This window comes from Malus domestica, chromosome 01 (assembly GCF_042453785.1).
Source record: "Malus domestica chromosome 01, GDT2T_hap1".
NCBI classification, from domain to species: domain Eukaryota; kingdom Viridiplantae; phylum Streptophyta; class Magnoliopsida; order Rosales; family Rosaceae; genus Malus; species Malus domestica.
In genome coordinates, this window is record NC_091661.1 from 8,714,492 (window position 1) to 8,735,521 (window position 21,030).

Sequence of the window (21,030 nt, forward strand, 5' to 3'; positions counted from 1 at the left end):
TCGACTCTGCCATAACACAATATTGTCTGCTTTGGGCCCCAACCACACCTTTCATGGTTTTGTTTCTGGGAACTCACATGAGAACTTACCAGTTGGTCACCCATCCTAGGATTGCTCTCATGTGAACTCGCTTAACTTCGGAGTTCCAATGGAACCTGAAGCCAATGAGCTCCCAAAAAGCCTCGTGCTAGGTAAAGATGGAAATATACATATAAGGCTTACAGGATCCACTCCCCTGGGCGATGTGGGATGTCACAATCCACCCCCTTAGGGGCCCGACGTGCTCGTCGGCACATTTCCGGCCAGGGATTGGCTCTAATACCAAGTTGTCACATCTTGGCCCGGGCCCGCACCACATCCCAAGCTCGACTCTGGTGTAACACGATATTGTCCGCTTTGGGCCCCGACCACGCCCTCACGATTTTGTTTCTGGGAACTCACACGAGAACTTCCTAGTGGGTCACCCATCATGGGAATGCTCTCGTGCGCTACTTGCTTAACTTTGGAGTTCCGATGGAACCCAAAGCCAGTGAGCTCCCAAAAGGCCTCGTGCTAGGTAGAGATGGGAATATACATATAAGGCTTACATGATCCACTCCCCTGGGCGATGTGGGATGTTATATAATATATATGATTTTATCACTTTCATTACATCACTAAATGCATCTGGCATTTGATTGGTATATCGTTGCATCATTTAATTATCCTCACCTCATTTTCACATTGAGTGCTTCATAACTCAAAATAAGACAAAATGGGTACATCCCATGACAATTCTTGTCGTTCTTCTGTGACGGTCTTTTATTCTCGTCGTTCTTCTGGAACTGTCTTTTCTCCACCCAACGGTGGGAAAATTGACTTATCAAAATGACAATCCACAAACCACGTGTTAAACATATCCCCAGTCAAGGGTTCCAAATATTGAATGATAGATGGTGAATCAAATCCAACATAAATTCCCAATTTACGTTGATGCCTCATTTTATTACGTTGTGGTAGTGCAATAGGCACTTAAATAACATAATCAAAAACTCATAAATATGTAATGATTGACTGGTGCCCAAACACGAGTTGTACTGAGAAGTATTGATGGTTGGCAACAGGTCTCAACTGAACTTAATAATGCATCATGTAAAATGGCATGTCCCTATGTAGAAACTGGCAGTTTCGTTTTCATAAGCAGAGCGCGTGTAATCAATTTCATACGCTTAGTAAATGCTTCTGCTAAACCATTTTGATTATGAACATGAGGAACATGATGTTCAACATCAATGCCCAATGACATGCAATAATCATCAAAACTTTGAGATGTAAACTCTCCAGCAAATATACATGGATTATATCATCATTTACATGAATAAAGGAATTTCTAGTCCTTCTTTAATAATCTGTGGACTGAGACTCTTATGGCCTTAATTACAATTAAGTTGTGGCATTGCGGCACTTCAAACTTATAGTACTCATCAAGGAACTTCATCTCCAATCTTGAAGAACAAGGGACTTCATGACCAATCCTTTTACATGATGGAACTTTGGGTCCAATCATTTTATATGTTGAGGATCAAGAAACTGCATGTTTGATCTTATCAAGGAACTTCGAATCTTGTATATAGCCATCATAATAAAAAGAAGTACAATAAATAAATCAAATCATTAAGCGGTAATTTCAACCATAGTAAATAAATTACTTTTAAGTAAATAAAGCGTGTGACAAGGGCTTTAATTCAGCATCATTCACATAAATAAATCAAAACTTTAAGCAAGAGGAGGTAATTCCAGCCACAGTAAATAAAAGCAATAGGTGGTAATTCTAGACATGGTAAATAAAAGCAATAATAGAAAAAGGGTGATAATTAAGTCTCCATCATTTTGGTTTTCCTTTCTTTTTCTTTGTATGCCACTTCCTTTTGTTTCATCCCCTTTATTTTATTTTATTTTTACAACTCTTAAGTCCTTTTAGTTACCCAAGAAGTGATAGTAGTAATAAGTCTCAATTTATGTCACTCCTCATGTAAGTTTCGAAAGAATTGAAATGGTTCCCATAAGTTTTGGAGTCAAGAGTAGTGCCTGCAACTTATGAGAAGATCAAACCGTTATATTTAGCTCAAATTTTAGTATGATATGGATAAGAGGATACCCAACAACTTTCGTGAAGAAACAATTTTGATCTGAGCTATCGAAAATGGAGCTTCGGTACTCATAAGATGATTGTTTAGTTTTCTGCGGAATTGGAAACTGGGTTGGTGTTTCAAACATTTGTGATGATCGCACTGCTAAAATTTTCTAAAAATTTGATATGTTGTAGATACTGGGCTGGCGAACAAATTTCATGAAGAAAGTATTTCAATCCGAGGTCGGCAAGTTGGAGTTCAGAGGTTGTTTACATGGCCGTCAGATTTTCTATGAATTTTGAGTCTGTACCCTTTTGCTTCTGCAAAGGATGATATACAGCCATATAACAAGATATATAATTGCTTCAAGAAATTCAGTAGTACAAAGATTTGAAGATGAAATGAAAAGATTTTCTTATCTGTGAGATTCCAACTGACAGAGGTGAGAGGAAGGTAGTGCTTCACCAGATTTATGGCGTTGTGCTTTCCACTGACACGAGAGCTTATCGTGCTGATAACATGTTGTAAAATCGGCCATGTGTGCAGTGGAATAAATGAAACAAGACGCAATATTTATGAGGTTCCTCTATAGTCAGTGTGATTTGAGTACGTCCTCGAGGCAGTTTTGGTGCTTTCATTTATAATCTGGAACAATAAGAGTACAAAGATAACTCTCTCTATTCTCTCATCTCTTCTTCCTCTCTTTTCTCTCTTGTTGATGTGGTATCTTCTTACACTTTGGTCTTCCTTATATAGGCAAATGAATAGGCAAGTTGACAAATCAAAACCTACCACACTCATGTTTTGGTGTCTTCATCATGTGCTTCTTTGTTTGAGTGTTAGACAATGTTTAGAGGGATGAGTTGTGTGATGAGTGGTAGTGGGATGAGTTGTAGTTGGATGAGTGGCCACATAAAATGGCCATGAATTCCAACATGCTAAGGGCTGTGTTGCCATCTCGGAAGTTGTCAAGTGCTTTTGGTTGCTAAAGAAATATGATGAATGTTACCAATTTTTCCTTCATAGTATGTACCACTAAGTGGTTTGATAATCAACGGTTGAATCTTGTTTATAGAAATCTAATGAATGTTTTCACCAGTTTAATCCTGTATAAACTTGTATAAACGAGTAATATGTACCATTATAGCCAAACTTGAATGTTGGATTGTTGTTTAAAAAATCGTCAAGAACTTGCATATCACGAACAAGAAAAACTTCAGTAAAACCAAAATACTAGGAGTCTCACACTTTTGTGCAAAGTATGTTACAATTGACCCTAGATAACGCATCATATTGTAGAAAAACAAGAGGAAAATGAAACATTGTATGTACACCTGTACAATTTTTTCAATAGTAAATCTATAAACAAATATAAGGTAATAGAAAATTGTCATTAGTACTTTGGTCTAGTAATAATTATAAGTTTAAGATCACGAATTCTACTAAGTAGTGTTATTCACACAAGTATTTTTTATCTTTTACACACCTATGTTGATTTTTGTTCATTAATATTTTACAATTCATTCGATGTGTAAGAAATAAAAATAAGTATATAAATAGCGCCACCTGTTATACTATTTTGAATAACGAGTTTGATATTTGATTAAAGTCAATATGATTTATAGTCTTAATTTTTTAAGAAAAATTATAAAATAAAAAATAAAATAAAAATGGTAAAGCATAGTGGCATTGTGGTAAAATACCACCAAGTACGCCTTCAGGTGAGCATCCAACGGTCCAGATATAAGGGAAAGGAACTCGTTGTCTCTTCCATTCTCTATAGTGCTCAGAACTCTGTTAGAGGCCTCAGAGCAATCAAATACAAACCCTAAATTGAAATCCGAACAGGAAGAAGACGAAAACTGAGCTCCGATCATGGCCTTCTCTTCCCGCCTCTTATCCAAATCCAGGCAGGTTAGTCACTCGATCCTCATTTCTCAAATTTCTTTCTTTAAAAGGTCGCCTTGGTGCGATGGCAACTGCCTTCGCCCATGAGCGGTAGGTCTCGGGTTCGAGACTTGGAGCAGCCTCTCCATAAATGGGGGTAAGGCTAGCCGACATTCACCTCTCTCAGACCTGCGTAAAGCGGGAGCCTTGTGCACTGGGACGACCTTTAGTTGTTTGCCTTCTGAGAAAATTAGGGCATTTCAGGTTAGGAATTTCATTTTTTAATTTTCTTAATATTGGTTATCAGATCAGATGGTGTATTTTGTGATATGCTATAAAACGATTGAGCATTTTTATTAATATTAATTTTTCAAGATCCGATAGATGATGAATATGTGGAAAGTTTCGGGGGCTTTTAACACTGGATGAATGAAAGCCAGGGATTCATGGATTTTCGTATTAATTTTCTTTGTAATGTTTCAGCTGTGTGGCAATGGATTCATTCTTCAACAGGAGCGCGTTATTCCGGTCCGCTACTTCGTTAAGGAAGCAAGTCGCCCCGTGCTAAAGGGTGATGGTGAGTTGAAATGCTTGACCCTAAAATAACAACATTGAGAACAGTGGGTTGCGCTACGTTTTTCACAAATTTATATGGGTTTTAATATCAGTGCTATACAATGCTAAGTTCCAAACTTTATCTCTGGCATTTTAGTGCCTTTTAGATGGGATGTGTTTATGGGTGACTGGTTATCCATTGTTGATTTTATTTATGTCTTTCCTTTGTCATTATTGATGACACCTTACTAAAAATTTCTTGCGTTTGAGGGGTAAAGAGATGCTGAAGAACATCTTCTTGGATGTTAAAAAGAAATTTGAGACAGCCCTTGGAATACTCCGCAAAGAGAAGATCACCATTGACCCAGAGGATCCAGCTGCTGTTTCTCAGTACGCCAAGGTCATGAAAACCATAAGAGAGAAGTCAGTTTCTTTAACCCCTCACTAGTATATTTCATGGAGTAATATGATTGCTTTGTTGTTTTATGCAGATGTGCCTATTTGTTATCACATTTAGTATAAATTCGCATTTCGTGACAAACATATAAACACAAGGGATGGCAGTGTTATGTTTCAAGAATGTACATTATATTCAGTAGTAATATTTTTGTGTAGTTTGTACATAATATACTGCTACAGTTTACTGAGGAAAGGAGTAGTAGGTAATGCAAATAAGGAAATTGACAGGGAGGAATGGGAAGGGAGTAAAGGGTATTGACAATCAATATTTGTGATCAACAGTGAAGGAACCTGAACCATAGCATATATAACAGAAATGAACCCCTTCATAAGAGTAATCCCTTTCATTGAAAGGGATTCATTGTTCAAGGCACTCTTCAATAAGGTTTAGTAATCCAAACCATCTAGTTTACAGATCTCCATCTTAGAATCATCTGTACGAAAAGTTATTGAAATCCAAATTCATTTGACCAATTGATTATTATCATGAACATTTAGTTATATTTGGAGAAATATTGTGTTCGTATATTATTTATGCTATGGTTTGTTGAATTTTGGATTTCGGTGATTTTTTGTAAGGATGATATTGAATGAAGTCCTAAAAACTGAACAGTTTGGATCATCTGATTGCATTGAAGGTTTCCTTTGCCTTTACATGGATGAACGTGCACTAATTTGTTTCTGATGAAACTTTTGTCATTGGTGGGAGTAAATCATCAACCATTTTGTGAGATTGACACTTGACTAGTTCCAGGCTAGCTACCATTATTAAATAACAGAACTCTGTAATTCGTAAGTGCATAAATTAATTTTAATTTCCAAAATTTTATAATGTTAGTGTAGATCTCCTTTTATATTGTTAGCCCTTTTATTTCCATTAACTTCTACTGGTATTACATGACTAAGAAATGTGGATAAAATTACTATCACATTAAAGGAGGGAGCTTATGTGCCGTTTTGTGTTTTTCTTCTTTTAGATGCCACCTTTCATTGTTTTAACTTTTTTGAAGTGGTCAGTAATGCATTGTGTGTCTTGCAGGGCAGATTTGTTTTCAGAATCCCAGCGCATCAAACACACCATTCAAAGCCGAACACAAGATATCCCAGATGCTAGAACATATCTGTTGACATTGAAAGAAATTAGGATCAAGTATGTGCTACTCTGTCCATCAAATTGTTGGATGTCCATTGTTATAATGGGATTAATATGGTTTTTAATCTATGTGCTTATACTCCATGTTGTTTCTGTTATTACTCATGAGGTCTTATTTTAAAAAATAATTTCTACCAAGCTTAGTGTGATTATCAATTTAGTGATCTCAAAGCAGAAACAATTATCTTAGCCTTTTGACCATTAGAAGGGAGGTAGTATCTTTAACAATGAAGAAGGGTGGTTTATGTGTAGTGAAGTTTTTGTTAAGATACAAATCACTAAATGGTTGTGCAGCCTTATCGTGTAAGAAGCATGCATGGGATTCAAGAGAAGGATAATACTTAGGTACTCACTTTCTGATTTGGCGCAATCAAAAGATGCCATGGGTTCCTTGTTTTTCAAAGTCCAAGAAGAATTAATTAACATGTCTATTATTTACTAAAACAATAAAATATGTGTTAAAAATTTAATGCCAAAAAGTGAGTACCTAAGTATTATCCTCAATAAATCAAGTATCCGTGAGGAAGGTCAGTTAGACCTAATTTTTCTTGGAGCTGGGACTATGATTCTTATGAACAACTTAAGTGGTTAGGAGGAACGGCTGATGGCTGACTTCTTGCCTTATTTTGAGAATTTTAAATTTTTTTTGGCAATAGAGCTGTTTCTAGAAGGTTGCTATTGGAACCAATGTGGAATTATTCTGTTGTACCTTTTGAAGCTTGTGTGACAATGCTGGTGATAATGCCTTCTATTGTTAGTCCTCCATTTGGAAAGCAAAGGTACCTGTGAAGGTACAGATTTTGGCCTGGTTGACCAAAAACATCGGCTATCATGTTCTTGGTGTGTTTTGTGTGGAGGTGAAAGTTGTCTTTTCACAATGTAGGTGGTTGATCCTAGCAGGATGTCAGGCATGGTTAAGGGAGTTGCAGAAGTTGTTTGGGGTAGGGAAGACAGCTAAAGTGTTGAAGGTATGCGGCTTACTGGCAGTTCTTTTAAATAGTTTGGTAGGAAAGAAGCAAGAGGATTTTGAAGGTTGTGGAGGGGCTTACATGAGGAAATTGAGGAGTATTATATTTTGGACTTAGCTTTGGGCTTCAATATCTTCAGCATCATCTGATTGCCTGCAGTTAATGCTAAAAGCTGGTTCTATGTGGTGGTATTGTTTTGGTAGGATTATGTGTAATAAGATAGATTCTTTATTTAGGTAGGATCAGTGTTCTTGTTTGAGTACCCATTAAGTTGTAATATTAAAAAAAATAAAATAAAATGATCATATATGGGCATTTCTAATGTTAAATTGTCATTTAGGGTCTTTCTGTTTACACATACGTCTGCCTTGCGAACATCCATACTTCAAACGCTTTTTTAAATATTCAATTATATTTACCAATTAACTTATTTCTTTCCTTTTACAGGAGAGGTCTTACTGATGAACTTGGTGCAGAGGCTATGATGATGGATGCATTGGAGAAAGTCGAAAAGGAACTGAAGAAACCTCTTTTGAGGAACGATAAAAAAGGGATGGCTGTTCTCATGGCAGAATTTGAGAAAATAAACCAGAAGTATGTGACAGTTTATTTTTATTTTTATGTTAAATACAGAGCAAGTTGTTATCTCGATTAACTTTTATTTATACCTTTACTGTGCTTGCATGGTCCAAGTTTTTGGGTTATAGCTTTTTATGTTGTTAATTGTGAACTCTCATATGATAAGTAGTTTCTGGTAAAACACTGATTTTTTTTTTCCTTTTAAATTAAAATTGCATTGCCTCGTCTGATCCCATTGTTGACATGCTTGATTTTCAAATGCTGTACAATATCAAGCTGATTTTGGTTGTACTATTTCCTTCTTTTCACTCCACCACAAACCGCTGAAACTATTTTTCTTTTTTAAAAAAAAAGAAAATTGTGTTTAGGAGGGTGAAGTTAATCTTAATTGTAATGGTCACAATTGTAACCTGGGAGTAGTAAAACCCTTCGTGTCTCAGGCTTTTAGTCACTGTCCACCGATTGGTTTGCTTATGCCTTGTAAAACACTTGCTTATTGTAAGCTTCCATAGCTGATGTGAGAAAGAAAATTCCGATCTAGTCTAACCTTGTCTTTTTAGGCTTGGAATTCGTAAGGAGGACCTACCAAAGTACGAAGAACAGCTAGAACTCAAGAAAGCCAAAGCACAGCTGGAGGAACTTAAGAAGGATGCTCTTGAGGCAATGGAAACTCAGAAGAAACGGTAATTTATCCATGTCTTTGCCTACTACCTCCTCTTTTGTCATATATGTTTCTTTGTAGCTCTAAACCATTGAGGGTCGTTGTTATGGATTCAAATATGCACCATGCTATTTAATCTGCTTCCTTTATTGAGCATAGTTGGTGATTGGTAAAAATTTTGTTCAGAGTCGGTGATTTGTACCATTTGCTTGCAGTGTCTTAACAGTATATGCAAGTCCTTGTTATCGTTCGATTGGCATTGGTGAAAATTACGCATAGTAACTTTTACAGGACTGATATGTACTTTTTGTTTTTAATATTTTGTCAGGGAGGAATTCAAGGATGAGGCAATGGTTGATGTGAAGTCGTTAGACATCCGAAACTTCATCTAAGGATCTGGGATTGCATTGAGAGTGGCTTGTTTTGAGATGGACCAAATATTTTGGTCGAATCTGGAAACTGATGAATTTTCCCTCCTGTTTTAATAAGGCCCCGATTGGTTTGGACTTCGGAGTGCAATTATTCCCAAATCTATCAGATGATTCAGATTTATGCGCTCTTTTGTAATTTTTCTGATTTATTATAATACTTGCGTTGCCGCCTTTTATTACCGTTTACATCTTCCGAACTGCTTTCAATATGACCAATTTATAACTATATATAAAGTTTTTATCACAAATGGATTCCAATTGACCTATATTATTAAAATGGTCTTTAAAATTGAAAATCGATTAAAATAGTCTCTTAAAATAGGTGTTGTAAATTAATATGGTTCTTTTGTTACAATTTTGTCAAAATTAGGTTCTATGTTGATGTGGTACATACAAAGGCTCCATAAGCTTTTTTTCAATGGAAAACTAACCAAAATCCCCCCAAAACTTTCATTTTAATCATTAGGACAAAACATTTCAATAATACCCAAAATGGGCATGTAAAAGAAAACAAGGGAGAGCATTTTAAGGGAGAAAGCATTTCAGGGATATCACATGCAAAAAATTGTGCACCAGGAGACAAACCATGCAGCAAATTCACATGCAAAAGAAAATGTGGCAAACACTGCAACAACCAAGACAACATGGATTCACATGCAAAGAAAATGTGGCAAACATTGCAGCAACCAAGACAACATAAATTCACATGACATTCAAGTGAAGACAAGACAGCCAGCTTTCAGAAACAGTGTGTTTTCATTATCCAAAAAGTTGTAAATATTGGAACGTTATTCTATTTTAGGATTTGTATATAAGGGAGATTTTCCAACTATACAGACCACCACTACCTCAACCACTGAACACCTGAACACCTGAACACCCTACTCTCATACTCACACCATCTTCATACTCTCAAGCATCCATAGTCTTCATAGCATCCTTGTAAACACTTCCTTGTAAACACTTTATTGTAAACAACTGTCTTTGTAAACATTCTATATATCAATAAAAGTTCAAGTGTACATATTCAAGCAATCTCCAAGTCTTAAGTAAGCTTTCTTTGCTATCTTTAGTGTGTTTGTTAAATTAGACTTCTAGTCCAAAATAGGGAAACACTATTGTAGTTATATTATTAACATGCTAAACTAACAATCATACTTTGTTCGAGCACTCTGTTATATTTGAATGCTTGCCATATAAATAACTGGACGTCTACCAGGGTACCTCTGAGTTCTACGTACCTCTGAGTTCATTCGTTAAGGCCTTATACTTGTACCGTGGTGGTTGTCATGCTGAAACATGTCGAGTTCCATGTGCAAGATTTTATGTCTAGTTGTTATAATGGCCATCCGACTATTTAACCGGGCATGCTGTGCGAATCTGGTATCAGAGTAAAGTTTAGCATTTTAATAGTATAATTATAATAGTAAAGTACCTTGATGACGGAAGTCATTGATACAACTGATATCATATTTGTTTATTGTGTATGAACAATAGATATTATTGTCCTTGTAAACCTTGCCAACCACAACACCAGATATTTATTATTCCAGACACCCAACTATAACTAGCATAAAGAGAAGATTAACATATATATCCAAAAGAATTATCATTACTTTGAAGAAGCAAAAGTTTTATCTTGGTTATCTTGAACATCCTTCATTTATTCGTAAATATAATAACACAGAAGTGTAGCATAAAGTTTTAGAAACAAAAAAGTAACAGATCAAGTTTTAGATACCTTGAGAGAAGAAAGAGAGTTTCTAAGAAATCAGTTAGCAGTAACTTTAGAGAAAGGTAAATTGTAGTTTATGATAGATTATCTTAATTTAGAAATTAGTGAACCTCAAAAAAGAAAAATAACCTTAGACCAAAATAGCTTAGTTTGTTATTTTCCATTGAGAAAGCATAATCATATTTTGCATAGTGAAGAAAATCTACAAGCCAATGGTATTGTAGATCTTATTATTAGTCAAGCGAAAAAAAAAAAATTAGAAAATAATAAGCATAATCATTTGTTAAACCAGTGATTAGAGCATTTTCAGAAAAATTCCATATAAACAATTAGACAAAATTTAGACTATATTACATTTCAGTTAGAAGATAATAATAAAAATATTCAAAGGTTTCTTAGCAAAAGAGAGATAAAAGAGCTTATTGACCTCATAGATAGTAAGCCGAAGTAAGTAGAACTTAGTTCATTAGAAGTAGTTGAGCAGTTAAAATTAGAAGTTCAAAAAATTCAATTAGTGCAAAAGGAGTTGAGTGAACAAGTAAATAAGTTGCTTAATAAAATAGATAAATTATTAGTTTAATGATCGATTCTAGAACTAGCAGAAAATATATACAAGTTTTGAAATAAATTAGTAAGTTAGATAAAGAACCAGTAGGTTTAACAGATTTTTCAACACAAGTATCCAGTAGTAATATTCTCATTAGGAAAAATAATTTAATTATTCAACTAGTTTTAAGTTTGGCTGAAAAATTAGATCAAGTTGAAGAACAAATAGCAGAAATAAACCAAGTTTTACATAATGCATATTCATCACTTCCACCATCTTTGCTAGATAAATTAGAAAATTTAACTTTAAGTGCAAATAATAATATTAGAAGACCTAAGTTAAATCCTTTTGATAATAGAAAATGGATCTCTTTAGGAAAAAGGGAAAAGAAGTAGTTATAGCTGAAGATATTTATCCAAATGAAGAAGAAGCACAAGAATTTATTCTAAAAGGTTTTGAGAGAACATAGAAAAATAAATATAACTTGTATCAATTAGGTTTATTCGAAAATAGGAGTAGAATTGTAAGTAGCATCAGTCAACATGAAGTTAGCTGTATTGATAAAGAAGTCACACTTAATCTAATTAGTAAAGAAGTAGTTACTCATTTGAGAAAATCACATTTTAGACAGATTCATATAAGAACAATATTAATTGTAATAGCAGGATTAACCAGAGCACAAGTAGGCACAAAAGCATTAGTATACATATATGATGATAGATGGGATAATCACCAACAAGCAGCAATAGCAACATCTAAAGTAGACTTAGTTCAAACTTAGCAGTCATGGGTTGTATTCCAAATTATGTTATGACGATTAATGAATTTAGTAAATATATTAAAGTGAGCATAAGAACAAAAAATTATAATGTGAAAGGAGAGTATAAAAATTTATGTATTAGCTTAATGTATATAGGTAAAGTGTCTGATAGATATAATTATAAGTTTAATTTAGAGTTTCAAAATTTAGTTCAAACATTTGGTAGTAAACATGTAAATATGATAGAAGCAAAACCCGTAGATAATAGTTTTTTAGAAGGAACTCAGTGGACATTGCCTAATTTACAAGTAACAACAAATAGACAACCAGATAAAGTTACAAATATATGAAACTAGTACAGGTCAAGCAACAATTAGGTTTAGTAATTATAAGCAACTAGAAAAAAATAGAAGAGGATGAGAGTGAGATCGAAAATGAGAGTATACGTATGGCTTTTGATAATTTAGATATTAATTTAGTTGAGCAAAATTTTGATCATATTTTAGATAAGCTTATAGAAGATATTGATCATTTAGATGAAGAATAATATTTGGAAAAATATAAGATATATGATTTAAGACTACATAGAATTTCTGACACACCCCGACCTGGGAAGGTCGAAGCATTGCTGGTCATCACCGTGAGGTGCCGTAACCATAAGGGTAAGTGATGTAAAAAGTGAGTAAATTTAAAACTAATTATACTAAATAGTGAAAGAGTGCACAATCGTGGGAAGAACCCACTGCAATTATTCAGAGCGTAATAGACAGTGAGACTACATAAGAGTAGTCAAAGTAACTAAAGTACACTTATTACATAATAGTGATAAGTTCGTACGTTTAAACAGAAGAGAATGTCAGAATTGCCGAGATTCCTCAAGTGCCACAAAGAGTACAGATATCTAGGTTCTGGAGAGGCAAAAAACAAAGTTGAGTGGGTTAGCAAAACAATGCTTATACGAAATCCTTTATTTTCGAATATACTAATCCCTCGCCGTAAAACAAGTATAATTTCCTTAAAACATACTACATAGGTATGTAAACGATAAATCAACAATATTATAACAGTATTATAACTAGAAATATGCCAAATCATGTGATAATCAAGTATAGCTAAGTACTCATCCATCTAGCCTGACACACGAGTTCGAACAGATAATTTCTGAAACGAACAGGACTGGGTGTAATCAATATGCTCTAGTACTACGATCACGTGAAGGCTGGTGCTGAAGCACGGTCACATACAAGTCAGATTGCCTAATGCAATCTACCTGACAGGACTGGCACCTAACTTGGATCCAAGACGAGCGAACAGTGCGATGTGAACATACACGAGAAGGACTGGCCCTGGCCCTAGGACGAGTAATAACACCAGTGCAGCAAGATGAGCATGTACAAATATATATATATATATATATATATATATATATATATATATATATATATATATATATATATGAATGTCATAATAGTAATATCCCCCATATAGCAGCATTTATCACAATTAATATCACTAGAACGATACTTGCCAAAATAAGCGTAAAAGTGAAGTAAATACGCATTTATGGAAACTATAAATATGTATAGGTATAAAAACAAACTGCCCACTCACAAGTACGTCGTTGGGTCGTAGCCCTCGAGCCTAGCTTCGCCTCGAACGTTCTCGGGATACGTTTCCCCTATATGTGAAATAACTAATTTCGAATTAATTAAAGCACATATACGTAAATCTAAATAAAACTCCCATAGTTTGCTCAAACCTAGGATTTAAATATACCATCGTGACCTACTTGATGTCACGAACATCCCCAAAATTTTAAAATAATTTTTGGATGGTTCACGCGCCCCCACGCGCCGTCAAGGGCACGACCAGACGCGCCCCCACGTGCAGGCCAGTGCCGTCAGTTAGCCTGACACCGTCTGGAATATTCCACGGAATATTATGTTAAATGCTAACAAAAATTAACAGCGTTACCTAACACCGTCAGAATATTCCGTCACTTTGACGGAATATTCCGCCTCCTTCTCCAGCGAGCCTCGCCGTCGCCGTCGTTTGCAACTCAACTTCGTCGAATTTCTAGAAAAATTTCAAACGCACTATTCTCTAACATTTCTCAACCATTTAAGACGTACTCTATATGGATTTGAAGCTCGTGAAGAGTAGAATATCTCTTATACTTGTTTGGAGTCTAAAAAGTTGACGGAGGTCGTTGGAAAAAGCCTCGAAAGTTCCGGCCAAAAGTGAACTCTTCGAAACTCGATCGTTTCACTTCCAAATTTCTCTCAAATTGTTGTAGGAGCCTCGAGGAGTTTCATAGAAGCTTCCCCAAGCTTCAAAACTTCCTAACTCGCTCAAAACACGTCGAACACAGTTTGCCCGAGTTTAGACCTCACGAGTTCGACGTTGAAAACTTGTCCATTCCATGTTTCAAGAACATGGTTATGTTTGTGAGGATGAGATGAACATGAAAATGAGGTTCTTGGGTTAGATCTGCGAGCTTTGAAGCTCATTTGAGGGGTCGCAGAGAAGAAGAGAGTTTCGAGAGGGAGAGAGAGTTCATTTTTCTGATTTCTGATTAGGTGCCGTGTAGAGGGAAGCTCATTTGAAGCAAATCTTTTGTAGCCTTTGACCTTATCCCCTGACCCTCTTCAATATGAATTGGAAAGATTGAACAAAGAAATAGAACATCACCTCCATCTTGTGCCTACTTGCCATGTGTCCAAATCTTGAAACCGTTCATGGTCATGTTTAAGTTCAAGATCAAGCCCCAACGGCCCTTGAAGAAATCACAAGTTCGATTCAAGATCAAGCGTCCTCCACCCTTGAATCAAATTCAGCTCTAGATAAAATGAGTAAGTTCAGACCTTTGGAGGAAACCAGAAAACCCTCCAGCTCAGTTCAAGATTGAGCCTGTGGAAAATTAACAATTGGAGGAAACCAGAAAATCTTCCAGCCAAATTCAAGATCAAGCCCCAACGACCCTTAAAGAAATTACCAGCCCAGTTCAAGATCAAACCCCAACGACCCTTGGATCGACATCTACATTAAGGGACTTCAAAACACATCTTTTACACGTGACAAGCATATGTATATGACGCATCTTGAAGTGGGGGCATTTGTAGACATCAAAATTTCGGTGAAATAAATGTTGATCAATAATTCAAATTTCAATGTTCACGTGTCACATAAAGTTTACACATAGCATGTGACTCAACGAAAAATCGAGAATCATCAGAAAAGTCATCAAACATGACACATGTCAACACTTGGCAGAAATGATTTACTTCATCTGATTATTTAAATCCAAAAATCAAGTTTTGGAATTCTATAAATAGGAAGCCAAGGCATTCATTTTAGGGACACCAATTCATAACCAATTCACATCACACCAAAACCTTGAAGCTTTGAAACTCCAAAGCTCTTAAGCAAATCCCGAAGGATCAAGAAAGCTTTCTTCGTTCTTCATCAAATCCTCCTTCAAGATCAAGCCCCAACGGCCCTTGAAGAACTTCCACCAATTCAAGATCTAGCCCCAACGGCCCTTGAAGAAAGTGTTCACTGTTCATCTTAAGATCAAGCCCCCGACGACCCTTTGGATCAACGACATCAATAAATTCATCCACTGTTCTTCAAGATCAAGTCCAAAAGCCCTTGAAGATCCGTACACCACTGTTCATCCTAAAGATCAAGCCTTGATGACCTTTTGGATCAGTAGCCCATCCATAAATCAACACCTTACGGAGATCGAATCAGAGGATTAAATTTGAGAGAGATTGTAACCCCAAAATCATTAATACAAAATATTATTTTGTACACGTGTTCTTGTCTCATTCACCACAAGAATTTCCGTTTTTACAAGAACAAATTAATATAACTGGTAATATATTAAATTTAGATAATGTAGATCCACAAGATTGGGAAAGAACGATTGAGAGATGGGAAAAATGCTGTGTACATGCAGCATTAATGTTAGATTTTAGTAATTCACAAAATATGTTAGATTATTTTGAGCATACTTTGGATGGTTTAGTTTTTGATTATTTCCAGTCATGGAAAGTCCAAAATCCAGAACAGCATCAGGCAGCTAAAACACATTTTAATATTGATGGTTTTGTTACTTTGATTAAACAAGAGTTTTTTTTAGATCATAATAAGTTAGATGGCAGAAGCGAACAAGAACAAATAAGAGCAATTAGAAATTTAGAACAATTACAAATTTGTGATTTACAGTATATAGCTAAGTATACCACAGATTTCTTTAAATATTTAGGAAGAACAGGTAGAATTAGTGATATTAATTTATTAGATACTTATATGACAAAAATAAAAGGACCAATAGGTGAAAAGATTTGGAATGAATGGGAAAAGCATCCAAAGAAAAATGATATTGCAATAGGACCTAGAATTCAACATGTACATCATATACTTAGACAAGAGTGTAGTCAAATAAAAGCTAACAGACAAATTAGGAAACAATTTTACATGAGTTGTAAAAATATAGATTTACCACAACAGTATAAGACCTACAAACAGCATAAGACCTTCAAGAACATATACAAAAAGAAATATAAGTCATATAAACCCTACAAATAGCATAACAATTTCAGTATAAGACCTTCAAGAACATACATGAAGAGAAAATATATTCCAAAACAATTTTAGTATAAGACCTACAAACAGCATAACAATTTCAGTATAAGACCTTTAAGAACAATTTTAGCATAACAATTTCAGTATTAGAACATGAATATCCGATTTTAGAAGAAAGAAACCGTATAGAAATATTACAGTTAAGTAAACCAAGGAGTTTGGAAGAATTATTACAATTAGTAGAACAAACTAGAATTATAGGAGAAGACCCACAATTACATTGGACTAAAAATAAAATACTAGCAAAATTAGATATAATTAACCCAGATTTAACCATTAAGACGACTGATATGCCTTGTAGTTCAATAGATAAACAAGAGTTTGAGCAGCAAATAAAAGAGTTGTTAAATTTAAAAGTAATTAGACCCTCTAAGTCTAGTGTCACATCCCGGCTCGAGCCCCCACCATATCCCGGGTTCGATTTCGCCGTAGCACGATATTATCCGCTTTGGGCCCCTACCACGCCCTCATGGTTTTTTTTTTTTCTGGGAACTCACATGAGAACTTCCCAATGGGTCACCCATCCTGGGAATGCTCTTACGTGAACTCGCTTAATTTCGGAGTTCCTACAGAACCCGAAGCCAGTGAGCTCCCAAAAGGCCTCGTGCTAGGTAGAGATAAGAATATACATGTTGATGCACAAAATCGGAGGGGTCTTGGAACAACGTGAATCTGCAAGAAATGTAAATAACACAAGATGTATCGTGGTTCACCTCAATGTTTGGGCTACGTCCACACTGATATTGTATTTCTCTGTTTGTGAGAGGATTGAAAGGGAGAAAGAGCTTCCTTATGTGAGGATGAGCTTCTCTAAATATGAGAGGGGATGTGAGGCTCTCCCCAATTGTGAGGGTGATGAGTCCCTTTTATAGAATAAGGGCTCCTCACTTATTACATATTTGCCCATTCCTTTATTACATAATTACATTTGAGTCCCCCTAGTATTTATACGAGATCTAAATACGGAGGCCCTAAGTATGGTACAAATAGTAGTCCCCCAAGTCTTCAGTTAAGAGAGTCTTTTGGCTGAAGACTTGAAATTCAGTCCATGTGTGGGCCGAAGTAACTAGATGTCATCTAGAACTGATACTCGATATGAGGCAGTGCTCAATGTGAAATGATGCTCAACTAGAAGTAACACATGTTGCGAGGTTGCTCGGCTTGTGACTTATGTTGCCTTGGTTGGCTCGGCTTATGGCGTTGAAGGTGAGGGAGTCCCTTTTATAAAATAAGGGCTCGTTCCTCAATACATAAGTGATAGGCTAAGAGTTGATGCTCGAGGCGAGGCGGTTGCTCAGTAGGCGGCGATGCTCTCTGATGATGGTGAGGGAGTCCCTTTTATAAAGTAAGGGCTCGCTCCTCAATACATAAGTGATGGGTTAGGAGTGATTCTCGCGGTGAGGCGTTTGCTCAGCTGGTGGCGATGCTCTCTAATGAAGGTAAGGGAGTCCCTTTTATAAAATAAGGGCTCGCTCCTCAATACATGAATAATAGGTGCTCTCTAATGAAAGTGAGGGAGTCTCTTTTATAGAATAAGGGCTCGCTCCTCAGTACATAGATAATGGGCTAAGTCCCCAAAGTATTTTTCATGAGGCCCAGTTGAGGCCCAATAAATGGTACATAATATAGCCTCCCAAGTCTTCGGTCAATAGAGGCTGTTGGCTGGAGACTTGAAATTCAATCCATGTATGGGCCGAAGTGACGGTTGTTCGGAGTCAGTATTTGTATATCCTGCACTGAAGCTCTTTGTAGGTGAAGCTTTGCAAGTGAACCTTTTGAAGTTGGAGCTTTGTAAATGAAGCTTTTGAAGCTGAGCTCTGTAAATGAAGCTTTCGAAGCTGGAGCTCTATAAATGAAGCTTTCGAAGCTGGAGCTCTATAAATGAAGCTTTCGAAGCTAGAGCTCTGTAAATGAAGCTTTCGAAGCTGATTGACATGAGGGATGCTCATGAATGTTTTATGTTGATTGACATGAGTGATGCTCATGGATGTTGACATGAGTGATGCTTATGAATGTTGACATGAGTGATGCTCATGAATGTTGACATGAATGATGGTCATGAATGTTTATGTATGATTGACATGAGTGATGCTCATGAATGTTTATGTATGATTGACATGAGTGATGCTCATGTATAACTTTGGAGTACTGGACGTACTTTTGATCACCTGGTTGGTGATAATAGCAGCAGGCTGCTGAATAATTTTAGAGTACTGGGCGTACTTTTGATCACCTGGTTGGTGATAATAGCAGCAGGTTGCCGAATAATTTTGGAGTACTGGGCGTACTTTTGATCACCTGGTTTGTGATAATAGCGGCAGGGTGCCGAATAAATTTGGAGCCATAGGGCCTGGCTCTTTTGGGCATACGGGCCTTCGCCCTCCACATGACATTGCAGCCTATTATTTTGGGCTTGCCGTTTTTTTTATTACCCCCTGATGAGGTTTATACAGATGTCTTCGAAAGATAAGGAAAATAAATTACATCATTAAAAAATAAATTCGATCATCTTCTCAATGGGTCACGCCCATAATTCCCTTTTCTGCATGCCATCCTCACCACAATTTTGTCTTTTTCTTTTTCTATTCTTTTCCTCCTCATTTTTCTTTTTCTTTAACATCATGGTCTCTTCTGTGAAGAGTGGGAACATGCATGATGAAAGATTGGTAGGCATCTTCTGTGCTGTCATCGTGCCAAGTTGATTCCCTTAATCAACTTGGAGCTTAGGCTGCTGTGCATTAGTGGGTAGCCATGCTTTCTGCTTTTTCTCTTTTTACTTTCTGCAATTATCTTCGACCCAAAAGTTGATGCACATAACAGAATCCTAACTCAGCATTAAGCAGGTAAGCTTGAAAGTCCACTGAGCTGTGCTAATGCAGCAGTAAGAGCACTTGTTCTCTGTTCATCAATCAATCTATGTGCTGTTGGTGTGAAAAACTGTACAGATTCAAGATGCACTCCACTAAGAGTAGCAACCACCTGCTGCGCAGATGACTCCAAAACCTTCTCAATAGTTGGTGGACTAGCAAACTCAAACTTGCACCCCACATCACGCTTAAGTGTTTTAATTGTTCTCCTCTGGTTGTTAGTAAACATCAGAATGACAGTACCTTCTTTCCCTGCGTGTCCAGTGTGCCCAGAGCGATGCACAAATGTCTCTCGATCTTGCCACATTCCCCCACACCAACTTCCTCGAGCTCTTGATCTTGCCAAACGACGCCGTAGCTGAGTCACTCTCTGAGTCTAGATTCAGCGAGTTCTTGAGCGACGCGATGGCCTCTGACACGTTCCGGCTCAACCTCTACAGCTTATTCTACATCGTGGACAATTCCTTCACAGCCTTTTCCATGTCCTTGTCCGTGCTCGCTCACTCTTTCTCTTTCTCTCTCTCTCTCTCTCTCTCTCTCTCTCTCTCTCTCTTTTCCCCATTCCTAAAAGTTGGTAGCTTTAATCGTACCCATTAGAAGAGTAGCTTGCAGAAGGTGAGCTTTCCTCTGAAGATTTGGTGTCACAATTTGCTGCTGATCTTCCTGATGAACATGCTTGATTAGATCTGCCCCCAATCCCAAAGATACTGGCTTTGATAAGACCTCTTTTTGGTGGGAAATTGGTCAAGTCTTTCCCTTTTCCTTTCCTCTTCACTGGGTTGCTGCTGCTGCCTTTGGTTTCCATTTTTTTTTCTCAGCTGAATTATGGTGGAAATGAAAGAAATTGAGAGAGAAGAGAGGAGTCACAAAGACAATACCCGAGGGATTAGATGGGAGACGAGGGAGTTGAGTTCATTGGAGGACTTGGACTTGAGGAAAGAGAGCAACTGTTTCTTGGTTGGACCCTTAGATCCTGCAGTTACCGAAGACAACAAGACCTAGAGGGACAGCGGTGAGTACACCATGTTCTTCCCTTTGCTTTCGGTTGTGAATAGCTGCTTGGTAATTCTGAGTGCGACATCGGTTAGGTTGTTGATGGGTTTTTTGAGATCCATGGTGAAACTGACGGATTGATCGACATGGTAGGAAACACCAGGCAGGCTAGTGGGAGAGATTTAGACAATTGAAATCAAACCCTAAAATGCACTCATGGCTCTTTATCTGCTGATTGAATGGGTGTGTCTCTGAGTGTGGGTGTTGGGTTGTTTGGTTCTTGGGTTTTTCCAGATTCACGGTGGAGGTTGTGAAGTTTTCATGGTGGTGAGATGAAAAAATGAAAGAGAATCGACATATCTTTTTGTGTCGTTTCCCACAGATGGCGCCAAATGTTGATGCACAAAACCGGAGGGGTCTTGGAACAACGTGAATCCAACCGCGAATCTACAAGAAATGTAAATAACACAAGATATATCGTGGTTCACTCCAATGTTTGGGCTACATCCACACTAATATTGTATTTCTCTGTTTGTGAGAGGATTGAGAGGGAGATAGAGCTTCCTTATGCGAGGATGAGCTTATCTGAATATGAGAGGGGATGTGAGGCTCTCCCCAATTGTGAGGGGGAGGAGTCCCTTTTATAGAATAAGGGCTCCTCACTTATTACATAT

General features: G+C 36.8%; 1 protein-coding gene and 1 long non-coding RNA gene across 2 annotated transcripts; both read left to right on the forward strand.

Moving 5' to 3' along the window:
* The first annotated feature begins 3,838 nt into the window (after nucleotides 1-3,838).
* On the forward strand, nucleotides 3,839-8,983 carry LOC103417942 (probable ATP synthase 24 kDa subunit, mitochondrial). The gene is made up of 7 exons (XM_008356396.4): nucleotides 3,839-4,025; nucleotides 4,482-4,575; nucleotides 4,832-4,976; nucleotides 6,052-6,162; nucleotides 7,581-7,727; nucleotides 8,273-8,395; nucleotides 8,702-8,983. The coding sequence occupies exons 1-7, from the start codon at nucleotides 3,987-3,989 to the stop codon at nucleotides 8,763-8,765; spliced, it is 723 nt and encodes a 240-aa protein (XP_008354618.1). The 5' UTR covers nucleotides 3,839-3,986; the 3' UTR covers nucleotides 8,766-8,983.
* On the forward strand, nucleotides 6,719-7,455 carry LOC139196545 (uncharacterized). The gene is made up of 2 exons (XR_011581587.1): nucleotides 6,719-6,956; nucleotides 7,049-7,455. It is a non-coding gene; the product is annotated as an uncharacterized lncRNA (long non-coding RNA).
* Nucleotides 8,984-21,030: the final 12,047 nt, after the last annotated feature.